Source organism: Festucalex cinctus, chromosome 4 (genome assembly GCF_051991245.1).
Source record: "Festucalex cinctus isolate MCC-2025b chromosome 4, RoL_Fcin_1.0, whole genome shotgun sequence".
Lineage (NCBI taxonomy): Eukaryota > Metazoa > Chordata > Actinopteri > Syngnathiformes > Syngnathidae > Festucalex > Festucalex cinctus.
The window spans coordinates 30,535,596-30,549,710 of record NC_135414.1 but is presented as its reverse complement, the minus strand read 5'-3'; the positions used below and the strand labels follow the sequence as shown (position 1 = coordinate 30,549,710).

The window sequence follows — 14,115 nt, the reverse complement described above, 5'->3', positions numbered from 1 at the left end:
CAATGCATTTCTCTTTTCATATTAGGAGCTGCCTAATTTTTAACATGAAGTAACTTGTGAAATTATGCACATTTTTAAAACTGTAAAATACAACAGTCCCCCCAAATATATGCATTCGCGCTTGGCTTTTATTTTGTTAAGTGAAATAGGATGTGCATTGTAAAATGACGAATTTTTACTGCATCGGAACCAGAAACGACCGATGTGTTCTTTTCACATTAATAGCTCTGTAATTTTAAACAATAAGTAACTTGCGAGTTTCTGCACATTTTAAAATTGTAAAATACAACTTGACGCCAATCCCCACACATTAGGCAGTATCATTTAATTTATTACTGCTAAATTGTGTTATAGTGACTCCTTTTTATGACGTCTGACGCTTTTATTTTGTTAAGTTCTCGGATGCGAGACGCAGCTGAGGCCGCTCTACTGTTACAGCGAACACATCGGTAGTTTCACTTTCACCTTGATGAGATATTTTGTGGAGATGCTGAATAAAATACGCCTCACATTTAAAGATAAATAGGCATGTGCTCACTCCAACTGTCAAGACGGCGTCCATTCGGCTCTTTACTCTCACAGGGGTTTCAGAGTGCCCATGGACGCCCCTTGGTGCTCGGTGCTAACGGCTAACGGCTAACGGCTAACGGCTAACCGAGTGCGTTCTTTCAAAGCAAGGCACGGGTGGTAGTGGTGAGACACAGTCCAAATGGCTCCTCCACCTATATTCTGCCCCTTAAACACTGTATTTTAGCTCCAGTGCATTTCTATTGGGTAGTTTTGACGTGGACGTTTCTACTGCGTGGTGACTAGAATTCCCTGAGTAGAGGCTTTCCAAATAAGGAGCGGTCGTTCATCGAGCGTTAAAAAAAATAATAGTGCCGTTAAAGGCACTTTAAGTTAACGAGATAATAACGCGACAATTTTGACACCCATAATCTGAACATAAAAGTTATTTTAAACAGTCACTCACGTCTCACAGGCAAACAAACATGATATAGCCAAACGCCAACATGCATTCTTGATGTGCCGGTACTCAGGAGACTGCTCCTTAAAACAGATGATTCTCCTTCTCCAGACTCCTAGTGAGGTGGATTATAATGCTTTGTCGTAAGTAGCACCAGCCACTGTTCAGGAGGGGCATAACGATTAGTAGGCGTCTGCTTGAAAAAAATGCTGGCAGGCTGCATCGGCCAGGCGTGCGACGTCACTGCGCCGGTGCCGTGATATGTCAATCATTTGCCGTCTGCTGGGTCCAATCACATTTCAGCAGGGGCACGTGCCACCCCGGCCCCCCCTCTGGCTCCGCCATTGCTTGTGTGTTGGACGCACCTGACCAAAGGTGGGTCGTCACAGTCGTCCATTGAAGAAGCAAGATCAGGTTTCACAAGGAACATGGCGGAAAAGGTTAAGGACAATGTGGAATGTCCGACCTGTTTGGAGATATTTAAAGATCCGGTATGCTGCCGTGCAGTCACAACGTGTGTCGATCGTGTTTTCAGCAATGGTGGCAAGAGAGAGGCGATCGATCGTGTCCGTTCCGTGGGGGGAAAAAATGCAGTGCGTAGATTTAGACCAGGCATGCCGCTTTGTGGTAAACCAGAAGAGCTACTAACAAAAATATTTTCGTCATCCAGCATAATAAACATTTCCTTTAGGTATACACGTGACTGTTATTATAAAATGTAAGTAAATTAATGTAAAATATCGGAATACGTATTGCCTTGAAGATCAACTGTATCGCGATACGTATCGTCACGTGACCCCTGTATCGTGATACGTATCGTATCGTGAAGTTGGCGGCAATACCCAGCCCTACAAATCAGTATGAACATTCTTCCCTTCTTTTGTAAATGTTTTATTAACAATCCACATCTCAAGAGGAGTCTTTGCAGAAGAAGAAGATGATGATGATGATGATGATGATGGTGACCAGTGTAAAGATAATAAGGCTAACAAAAACTGGAAATGTCATTGTTACAAAACACTTGACTACAAGTCCTTTTTTTAAAAAAAGCACACGATGATCCACACTGGTGAGAAACCTTTTGCTTGCTTACTTTGCGGTTAAACGTTTACTCGGAATGGACATTTGAGAACGCACACTAAAATACACACTGGAGAGAAACCTTTTTCTGCTTAGTTTGTGGTAAAAAATAAAAAAAAAAATTGCTCAGCAGGGACACTTGGGAGCACATGCAAGAAAGCACACTAGTGAGAAACCTTTTGCCTGCTCAGTTTGTGGTAAAAGGTTATGTGTGAAGGTACTTTTGGAAGAACATACAAAAACACACACTGGAGAGAGAAACCTTTTGACTGCCAGGTTTTGGGTAAAAAAAAAAAAAAAATTCTACAAAGGCAAATTTTACGAGACATGCAAGAATGCACAGTGGAGAGAAACCTTTCTCCTGCTCAGTTTGTGGTCAAATTTTCTCTAAGTGGGTGGGCTGGAGGAACTTCAATAGAGAGTTATGAATTTGGTGCTCCTCACCTGTGCATGTGTTGCCAGAGATCACCACAAAGGGGCAGAGCTTGAGTACTTTCCCAGTGAAGCATTGCAGAGATGTTACAACTTACAAGTTATGCAAAATGGCTAATTGATGTACAGTGCAAATACTGAAGTAATATCACGACATGATATAAAAAGTTTACAAGCATATGTTTACAAGAATACAAGCAGGGAGCAACATAAAAAATAATCAAAGACATATTCTTTGTTCTCTTTGAAAAGCGACTGACATGACTGCAAACTTATTGCATCACTTACAGTAGTTGTGAAATTCTTCTTTGTGTGCGTCTACATGACTACATTATTCTGCCCCCTGCTGGCCACGCCAGAATGAGCTGCAACAACAAATAACTCATATGATGCACAAACTGTTAAATTATTTACGTTCTATTTAGTTATGTCATCACTATATGCACTAAGTGCAATTTCTGGATAAATTGCGTGGGAATGCTGAAAGATAAATGCTAAGATTTGAATGCATGTGGAATGCTTATGAAGTAAATTGAGAGATGAATTATGGAATGATGACATCCTGGTTACTGGACAATGCACTTTACCAACTGTGCCAACGAGCAGTATCAAACACCTGGTAACGATGATACGTTCTATGTATGGAAGTGGGCGTGGAAAGTGACACTTAGAAATAGTTCATTGTTTATCCCATTAAAAATGAATGGGGAAAAGTTGATATTTAACGTTAAATTGTGCGGATACTGTAAGTAATGCGGAATCAGACGATATTTACCCCGGGAGGCGTGATTTTTTTGAAGCAAGTTGAAATTTGAACAGTGTAAATATGAAATATTATGTGGGATTTGTTACATGGCAAAAAAAAAAAAAAAAAAAAAAATGGGGAGAATAAAAATCACAATAATGTATGTGGAAATGCTTCGGCATTCCCACAATAAAAGTTGCATTTCAATGCACCACTGCAGATAACATAATATGAAAGTTAAAGCATATCATAGGCAGATAAATAAAAAAATATTTTCCATATGAAAGGTGTGCATTATTTAAAGATTAAACTTCAAATGAACTATGCAATAGTTGAAGTTAGAAAGCCAAATATTGGTTAACTGTCAACTCACATCTTACCTTCTAGGTTTTTATTTTGTGAGTTCTCCACTACGGAGGCAGGTAAAACCAAATACAAAAAAAAAATAAAAAATACTTTAAGCTTCAACCCGGATTGCAAGTGATACATGGACGAGAAAGCAGGATGTGATCAATAAGAAAAGGTTGGAGTTATTTGCGGAATATGACTCAGAGATCACTGGACCCACTGACTGATCATTTTTTATATGCGGCAAGTTCAGGAAATAGTCACAAGGGACTAAAGCAACGATTATACTTTGCATCTGTAAAATCACTTTTTATATATACTTAAGGAAGGCATTCAGGGAACATTTACTGAAATGTCACAAAGGAAAATGCTTATTGGTTACACATGATTAAAATGTAGTCAATTGAAGTAATTTCTCCTCTTCTCAAAAATAATTCAATGTCAATTTCCGATCTCACTGTTGGAATGAAACAAGTTTAAATCACGTACTTTCAGCCGTGCTGGATTTAAATGACATGACATATTACACATCAGACGTAAATGTCGCCGTTACACGTGCTGGCTGATGTGTGATGACGTCATACGGCCCCCAGGATGGAGATTACGTCACTGCTGCGTTCTTCTTTTAAAAACACAGTCGACAATGTGTAACTGCAAACATGGCAGAAATAATATAGGGACAGAAAAGATCATTTTAAACAGAAGGACGTTGTTAATTTTCAATTCTGTAGAAAAATATTATTATAATGTAAAATAATTAGATTCATGTGCTTTGTGTAGTGCAAAAAAATGACTCATTGTAAGTGAAAAAAACTCAATTTCAAGCCAAAAATGTCAAAATGTATTTATTTCATCTATCAGTAGTCCTTCTCAAAAACAAAGCATATGTGGTACATATTGTATACAAACCCAAAATTTCACAAGCAAAATGCTCTCTTGATCTTATATTCACATTATTCAAATGATATCCACCACATTTTAAAATTGACGCATACAAAGGCTTTGGGAAAATATCATGTATAATCATATTACATTTTCATTGGGTCCAAATATAATTTAGATATTTTTTTTTCCCCAGGCAAATTATCATTAAAGTACATTTTACCATGCAACATTGCATTTTTAACATTTTCTATTTTTTTTTTTCACTGTGTAAAGAAACTTCTAGCCACAGCTCGCAAATGTGGAAATTTTTTTTTTTAGTATTTAGTATGCAGATTTTTTTTACCCCCCCCCCCCCCCCCCCCCCCCCCCCCACAAACGTACTTGATACACTGCTGCTGCTATACCAATTTAATAACACTAAAAGTAGCTTATAATCACCTATTATTCATGTCGATGCCTAGTAGTTAACTAGTGACCAGCATTCATATGCAATTTTATCACTTGAAATGCGCATTTTATTTTTAGGTCCTTCACCAAATTACATCTTGAAGAAAAAGTACCCACACTGTAGTAAAACATCACTAATGGTGTTATACAGAATGTAAGACAATAGTTACAGCATATTAAAAGACATATTTGGAACAGGAAAATGCCCAAAAAAAAAATTAGCCAGCGAAGCTAACAAGGCTAGCGACATGCTTCAGGTTTTTTTTTTCTTTTGGAATGATTTGTAACAGACAAAAAGATACATGGACAGTTTACAATGAAATAAAGAAAACTAAAACAAATCAATCAAATTCTCTTATCGACCACTAGTCCTCCTACACGTCTGATTGGATGGCGTGCCAACGAGCGGTCTCCCCGGGTGCCCGGTTGCACATTTCCTTCCAGTGTTCTCGCCCCGCCTCCGAAACTTGGCAACCAATCAGCACGCGGCCCAGAACGCTGCTCTTGGTGTAGACACGACCCTGCGGAAAGGAGGAGTAAATCGGAATCAATTTCATAATTGGGGTGTATCGATTTACGTTGTAATTGGAGTGTTACATCGCAATCGGAGTAAAGCTCATCATCAATCGAGGGGAATCGAATCCTATTTGGTGTGTTTCACATCATTTGAGTAATAGGAATTGCAAATGGAGTGAATTGCATCATTGATTGTAAGCAATCGTATTTGTGGCACCTGCATGACGATGAACTCGAAGAGCAACGGCAGACGAGCGACGTCGCCGGGCGGCAAGTCGAATAAGAAGGGCGCGTTCCAAACGGGACTCGAACCGCCGCCGGCTGCTTTGGTCTCCTTGCCGCTGATCACTTTGCCGTCATGATGCAAGTTGATGATGATGTAGTGGACTGAGTAGGAAAACATGGCGCCGGCGTTTAGCATCAGCGTTGTCACTGGTCCAAAGCAAATGCGGCTTCCCTTTTTCTTTTTTCTTTTTTAATCCACTCAAGCGTTTTAATTGGATTGCATAATAATTCAAAAGCGATGTGTGGTTTATGGTGGTGACGCATTCCTGGCAGCGTGGGGGGGGGGGGGGGGGGGGGGGGGGGGGGTGTTCTCTCTGGGGCAACAAAGTGGAATGAACTTTTTGGAAAACGTCAACGCTGGTTTTGCTGTCTCGTTTCATGCGCCAGCGAAGCCAGGCTGGAAATGAGAAGCCAAGCAGACGCGATGGAAGCGACATGACTTCCTTATTCCTAACACAACAAGATGACAGTTATTACGGTTTAGATTCTCCCTCATACTATTAATAGGAGAACCGAAATCCCCCGCACACTCATATATCACTAGTCACTTTTTTGTTTGGTTTTTTGTCTTTGGAGTAAAGTGATTTTGTATGACATCATAATATGTTAATTGGAGTGTAGATCTTATTGTGTCAACAAAAACTAAGCAACAATAATTCTGTCAACAAATGTTTCGCCAGACTAAAATTAGGCTAGACTACTAAAACCATGCCATCCAACCCATCCGTCATACATTCATCCATCCATCCATCCATCCATCCATCCATCCATTCATCCATCTATCCATCTATCCATCCATCCATCCGTCATACATCTGTTATTCATCCATCCATCCATCCATCCATCCATCCATCCATCCATCCATCCATTGTCCATCCGTCCATCCATCCATCCATCCATCCATCCATCCATCCATCCATCCATTGTCCATCCGTCCGTCATCCATCCATCCATCCATCCATCCATCCATCTATTCATCCATCCATCCATCCGTTATACATCTGTTATTCATCCATCCATCCATCCATCCATCTATTGTCCATCCGTCCGTCCATCCATCCATCCATCCATCCATCTATTCATCCATCCATCCATCCGTTATACATCTGTTATTCATTCATCCATCCATCCATCCATCTATTGTCCATCCGTCCGTCCATCCATCCATCCATCCATCCGTCCATCTGTCCATTCATCTATTATCCATCCATCCATCCATCCATCCATCCGTCCATTCATCTATTATCCATCCATCCATCCATCCATCCGTCCATTCATCCATCCGTCCATCCGTCCATTCATCTATTATCCATCCATCCATCCATCCATCCATCTATCCATCCATCCATCCGTCATACATCTGTTATCCATCCATCCATCCATCCATCCATCCATCCGTTATACATCTGTTATTCATTCATCCATCCATCCATCCATCCATCCATCCATCCATCCATCCATCTATTGTCCATCCATCCATCCATCCATCCATCCATCCATTGTCCATCCGTCCATCCGTCCATCCATCCATCCATCCATCCATCCATTGTCCATCCGTCCATCCATCCATCCATCTATTCATCCATCCATCCATCCGTTATACATCTGTTATTCATTCATCCATCCATCCATCCATCTATTGTCCATCCGTCCGTCCATCCATCCATCCATCCATCCATCCATCCATCCGTCCATCTGTCCATTCATCTATTATCCATCCATCCATCCATCCATCCATCCATCCATCCGTCCATTCATCCATCCGTCCATCCGTCCATTCATCTATTATCCATCCATCCATCCATCCATCCATCCATCCATCCGTCCATTCATCTATTATCCATCCATCCATCCATCCATCCATCCATCCATCCGTCCATCCGTCCATTCATCTATTATCCATCCATCCATCCATCCATCCATCCATCCATCCATCCAAAAAAACAATAACTGGGACTAAGTATGCATTTTTGTCGACTAATGAAGACAAGACGAAAATGTATTTCACTGGTCTAAAATGTATGGAAATTTTAGTTCGTGAACAAAAACGAGGCGAAATTTACATGGCGTTGTAACATCTTGTTTCTGCTAATCTGTCACTGTGACACTGTCATGTGACACACAATGACACACCCCTTTTCAAATCTGCAGCTAACGAGTGCAACATGCACAAACATGAAACAGACAGGAGGTGGATTCACGGTGAAAGGTAAAAAAAAAAAAAAAAGTTATTATGCAACATTAATCAACGGCTATAATGTTCCAACAATTATGTTAATCCAACCGATGCAATAACTAATGCTGGCTAATTTACTAGCTCTTAGCATGGAGCCACTTGTTGATGTACTGTAATTGTGTGTCAAGTTGTTTTTTATCAAAAAGATGAGAGAAAAAAAATTCAATGAAATAGTTTTAGATCTGAAATGTTCAACATTATCTGCTAATCAAAAACAAACAAAAAAAAAAACAAGGTAAAATGTGGACAGTTTTTGTTGTCTAAAACTTGACAAATAAAATTATGTTTTCTGGGACTAAAATAAAGACTAAAATGCTAGATTTATAGTAGACAAAAAATGCACTACCGGAAAATAAAAAGGTGATGAGATTGACTGTTAAAAACTAACAAGCGTGATTGAAAGTGGACTAAAATTGAGACCGAATTTTAAAACGGCTGATCAAATGAACAGCAAGCCTGAAATATCGCCGATCATCCACCTGCTGTGATTTGTGACGTCACCTGGTGCTCCGGGGATGCGCGTGAGCTTGGCCAGCTGCTCGGCTTTGCGCACCATCACCTTGATGCGGCGGGCCGGCACCTGGTACTGGAGCAGCACAAAAAGCTGGCCCGGCGAGCGCGGCGGCGCACACAGCGAGCTCTTCCTGCCACACCACGTGTCCTGGGAGCTCACACTCTGAAGGAACAGCAAGCACAGGAACAGGATTTGTACGGTCCAAGTCTCCCTTTTTAAAAGCGCTCTTTTGCGTCTGCACATGTTCCCTTCATGATCTGTGACGGAAAACATACAAGCAAGAATGGATCCCATTCACTTTGCTTTTTGGCTTCTTGTGTGTGACGTTTGGCTCCATCAGGGGTTGTGATGCAGCAAAAAGGACCTTTCAGGCGGGATGTGACATCACTTCCTGTCGACTCGTCATACGGTGAATTCGAGTTGTGTGATGGCTTCGCCTCGTTGGCTATGTGGCGACTCGTTGTAGGAATAATTGTAAATATAAGTTAGCATACATTTGCTTGTAATGAAGAATGTTTTTCTCTGCTCCACACTCACATTCACATCGTACGTGTATTGCTGGAACAATCTGCGCAAAAACTAATTCCAGTTTTTAGTCGGCGAAGGCCACTATTAAATTTATGATTGGGGGCTTTTAACAATACTTCCTCCTGTGATGTATCTGCTAACTCAAAATAACACAACAACAAATGAATATAATAGCACAGGGGTGTCCAAACTACAGCCCGGGGGCCATTTGCGGCCCGCCGTCCATTTTTCAGTGGCCCGCGGCATATGCTATGAATGGCATTTTGACTCAGTTAAAAGAAATGAACAAAAACAAAAATGTTTGGAGATGGTCAAAATAAGAAGGGAGTGTTTTGAAAAACAGGTGCCATTAAAGGTTATTTTCGTTCACTAAAACTAATGAAAAAAACTAAAATTCAAAAAACAATATCCATCCATTTTCTTGACTGCTTATTCCTCACAGGGGTCACGGGGAGTGCTGGAGCCTATCTCAGCTGGCTTTGGGCAGGATACATCCTGGACTGATTGCCAGCCAATCGCAGCAAAAAGCAATATTGTTACCGAAATAAAATCAAAACAAAAATGCTTTTTAAAAAAACAAAAACTAACTGAAACGACATTTTATGTTTACAAAAACTAACTAAATCTAACTATAATTGTAGCAAACATGTCCTTCGTTTTAGTCTTTGGTAATTAATTTAATGCACGAGCCTTTTGGGATGATATTAAATGTGATTTTTAGTCATTTATTTTGATATAAACCGGAATAATGACGTTTGAAAGTATTTCACACAGAGGTGACATCATCTAGCAGCAGCCAATAGAAAAGCTCCTTCAGATGACATTGCTCCCATGTTGAATATTGCATACAAGTAATACACATTTCTTAAAAAAAAACAAAAAACTAATACTAATACTGAACCTAACAAACTAAACCTAAACATTTTTTAAAAGAACGAAACTAATAAAAAACGCATGGATGAATGGAAAGGCTGCGTTGTTCTATTGTGTTTGCATTTCTGCAGATGAAACCATCGCGTGTTTCGCGTCGCTCGAACGCTGCATCAAATCCACCGCGTGCGCCCGAGTCGAAAAGATCGACTTTTGGTCGTAAAACGGAGTGTGTGGCTTCCCGGCGTTACGTCAACCGCCGCTGCAACTCCCGCACACGTCCAAACGCATCCGTCAACTCAGATCGAGAAGGGGGGGGGGGGGTTGAGCAGGATGGGCTTTCACAAAAATTAGACTTGGCTGGCGTCACAATCTCCATCCTGAGTTATATTCATGTCCGCCTTGGCAGACTTCCGGCATGGGCACAGTGTCAATTAGTTAGCTCATTTTGACCATTGAATTGAATCGAATCGAATCGAATCGAATCGAAGCTAGCTAATGTCACAGCTGAGTGGCTGCTGTCCAGCGACATGCATGGAACATGCTTGGGTGGATTAATCCCTCTGGACAAAAGTATTGGGACTTGGAGCTGGCTGCTGTGAAGTGAAAACAGCTTCCGCACCCAATGGCTTCCTCTCTTCCTCTCTTCCAAGCATGTGTCTACTGAGTGCAAGCTGGAAAGCAAAAATGGACTTAATTAAAATGTCAATCGCAATCGTGGTGATCTGCTGCACATCTGTGTTGCATTTCTCTTCACAAATGGAAGAATTTTCCGAAGCGGAAGATTTTGCTTTTCTGCGAATCAATTGTGTCGTATCAATTATTGATCTTTCTGACAACTGGCTTTGCATCTGTGTTGCATTTTTCTTGACAGAGTCAACATTTATCATATAAATTGAAAAACGGTTATTGACTAATATGTGGGATCATTGTTTCTTAGGACTGTTTCACATCCTTGGTGCATTTATTTTTGACATACTTGAAAATTGATTGCATAAATCTCAAAAATGTTTGTTTAATCCTAAAACCCTTTTCAGATAACTGTCTTCTCTAACTCAAATATTTATGTTTCTTTTAAGAGGAGGATTTCTGTAAATCATTGAATTCCTATTTAATAATAATAATAATAATTGTTTCTTAGAAATGCTTCACATCTTTCGTTATAAATGGCAAACATTCATCGCTTAAACTCGACAATGTTGCTTTTCTGTGACTCACGGAAAAGCAACATTTGTGAGAATTGCTTCGTATCTGTGTTGCATTTTCTTGACACACTCAAACATTTTTACTGTTTTGCTTTGCTGTGAATAACTACACAGTAAATTCTGTAGAGTAAATTTGACTCTATTTAGAGTGGGACCAAATAGAGTCAGTTTTAGAGTGGGGTAATATTTATACTTGGAAGAGAGTAAAGTAAAAAAATGAAAACAAATCAATAAAAGTTACTCAAGGGTTGAGGAACCAAGCACTGAGGAACAAACTCACAACCTTCAATTTGGGAGACTGCCACACTGCCACCTGAGCTTTGCCCCTCCTACTCTTTGCTTATATCCAAGACCAAAATTTTTGGTCTCTTGGAGGAAGATTCCAGCTGACACGAGCGATATAATAACTCACAGCAGGAACTGCATGGCAAGTAGATCGGCTGTCTCCCAAGATGAAGGTCATGAGTTCGTTCCTCAATCCTTGAGTGACTTTTATTGATTTTTTCTATAACCAAGTCTATTTGGTCCTACTCTAAATAGTGTCAAATTTACTCTACAGAATTTACTGTGTACTCTAGGGCTGCACAATATATCGAAAAAATATCGATATCGCGATATTGGCCCTTGCAAAATGCATTTCGCAAAGGCCCGCAATACGTTTTATATGGAATTTTATGCTTTTTATATGAATTTGACCAGTCAGATGCTAACTAAAATGTGCATCGCCGTTCAAGAGTTGAAAATTATCAAGACATAATAATAATTCATTAACTAAGAGAAAAATGTTTTTCTTTCATTAGGTCATAAAAATGTAATTTCTTTGGGTACATGTTAAATATCGCAATAATATCGATATTGTTATGTTCAGCAAGTATATCGCATGTTTTTCCAATATCGTGCAGCCCGAGTGTACTCTCATTTAGCCTTAAAAAACAAAAACAAAAAAGGCACTGTTTCTGAAAACTGCTGCATCCTGACAAACATTCCCCGTACGAACTGAGAAATGCTTCGAGTACCTTCTTGAGTTTACTTTTGGCGGGGCTGAGGTGCCGAGCGCAGGTCGCCGTCGTGTCGGGCTCCCAGTCCAGGCGCCGGCAGGGCAGCTCCACCGCGCCCAGCGCCACCTCGCGCAGGCCCGAGAAGTCGCGACCGTAGACCTCCAGCCTCAGCGTGCACGCCCGCAGCCGCTCCAGGGAGCCCGCTCGAAGCGCCACGCTTTGGCTTTGCGGCTCCGGGCTGAAACTGCCGCGCCGGGATGCCACCTGGCACGCCGCCGGGCACAGCGGAGGGAGGCTCGCCCGCACCACAACCCGATTACCGCGCCTCCTACCAGACACCCCCAGGATGGTGACCACCAGGGTGCCGCTTGAGGAGTAGAGCAGGGAGAAGTGGAGCAAGGGGCGTGTCTTGGCGGGGACGGGGGACGCGATGGAACCGTACTGCGACGGAGCGAGCAAACTTTCCCCACTCACGGTGCTGCGCCGCCCCTTCGCCCAGCCAGATTTGGGAAGCAGTTTGGTGAGCGAGGGCAAGGACGCCCGACCGTGTCCCGAATTCTTCCGGGAGGCCAAAGGAACGAGAGGCGAGCTGAGGCGGCGCGGCGGCGGAGACGAGCACGTGGGATCGAACGGGAGGTCGCCGAGGTCGTCCTCGGACGGGGAGGAGCTGCTTTTCCACGACGTCGAGTCCAGCGCGTCGCCGTCCACTTCTTCGTACTGTTGCCGGACGGGCAGCGTGCACATCGCCGGCGGCAGCGTCACGGTGACCCGCTGGTTGGGGTGAGGGCAGGAAATGGCCGCCTCCTTGTCCTCGGAGGCCACGCCCTTCTTCGGCCTGCGGCAGAGGATGACGGCGAGCACCACGCAGTAGCAGAAGACGGCCAGGAGCACGGCCAGCAGGACCTGCAGATGAACTACAGCCAACGTCGGGTTTTTTTATTTTTATTTTTGGGAGAACTGCTTCGAGTCTGTCTTGCATTTTTCTTGGCAAGCTCAGACATTTACGATATAAACGAGTGCTGTCGATAGTTGTTGATTAATTTGATAATCGATTACTTGTCGATTGCTCTTACTATAAATTGAAGCATGCCTGCAGGACTTGGTGGACTCTTGACGGCGAGGACCAAACCAAACCACATGATGGGGACCAGATTGAAATATCAGGAGGTCTAAGCGAGTTCCAGTCATCTTAATGAGATCAATGAGGAAATGTCCCCCCATTCGTAACAATCACTAATGACAGTATCTCTGTCAAAAAGCCAGATGGAGACCATGTTAAATTTCCTGGCAGCCAAACTGCAAGTGTCCTCATATGATATTATAATGACAGGATTTCATTTCAGCAATACGACCACAAATCTCATAAACAACAATGGAGACACAATTTTGTAGAAGATCTGCATTAAAGGGGCTCGAGAGAGAAATGATTTAACCTTTTACACTTTTTTAGAAGAATTCTGCATTTTTATATGATATTTTTTTGTTCAGTTGTAATATATATATATAGAGAGATTTTTTTTTTTTTACTTGATCAATTCTGCAGCTCCAAAGTGATATTTTAAGGACACAGGAAATGGTTAAAAATCAAACAAGCAAGCAAACGAACAAAAACGAAACAGAAAATGCTTCTTCTTACCTGGCAGGATGTCGTGCGACATGATTGCGTCCGCCACTCCGCAGCGTGTGGAGTCAAGTGTGACCCCCCCCACCACTATAATCAACATCATCATCGTCATGCCCACTTACACACACACACACACACACACTGGCTGACTAAGCTTGGCTTTTTTTTTTTTTTTTTCCTTGACTGACTGCTCAGAATCCGCACTTCCTGTGTGTCTCCTCATTTATTTTATTTTATTTTTTTAACTTTATTCATTTCTACCGCAGTGCACCCTTTGGATTGTGAATGTCAATAACGAGTTAAAGTCTCTCCTGGGATCAATTAATAATCAATAGATAATTGATGCACCCGGTTTTGTTTTGAAGTTTCGATGCTAACTCTCTTAAATAGAGGAGATTGCTAGTGCACAAGCTTGATGACATTTTTGTATATGAA

The 14,115-nt window shown here is 41.7% G+C and overlaps 1 protein-coding gene across 1 annotated transcript; it reads right to left on the bottom strand.

Moving 5' to 3' along the window:
* Positions 1-4,827: 4,827 nt before the first annotated feature.
* LOC144018092 (uncharacterized) lies at positions 4,828-13,792 on the bottom strand. The gene is made up of 5 exons (XM_077520235.1): positions 13,693-13,792; positions 12,075-12,970; positions 8,443-8,617; positions 5,638-5,807; positions 4,828-5,425 (listed from the first exon to the last, which is right to left on the bottom strand). The coding sequence occupies exons 1-5, from the start codon at positions 13,790-13,792 to the stop codon at positions 5,279-5,281; spliced, it is 1,488 nt and encodes a 495-aa protein (XP_077376361.1). The 3' UTR covers positions 4,828-5,278.
* Positions 13,793-14,115: the final 323 nt, after the last annotated feature.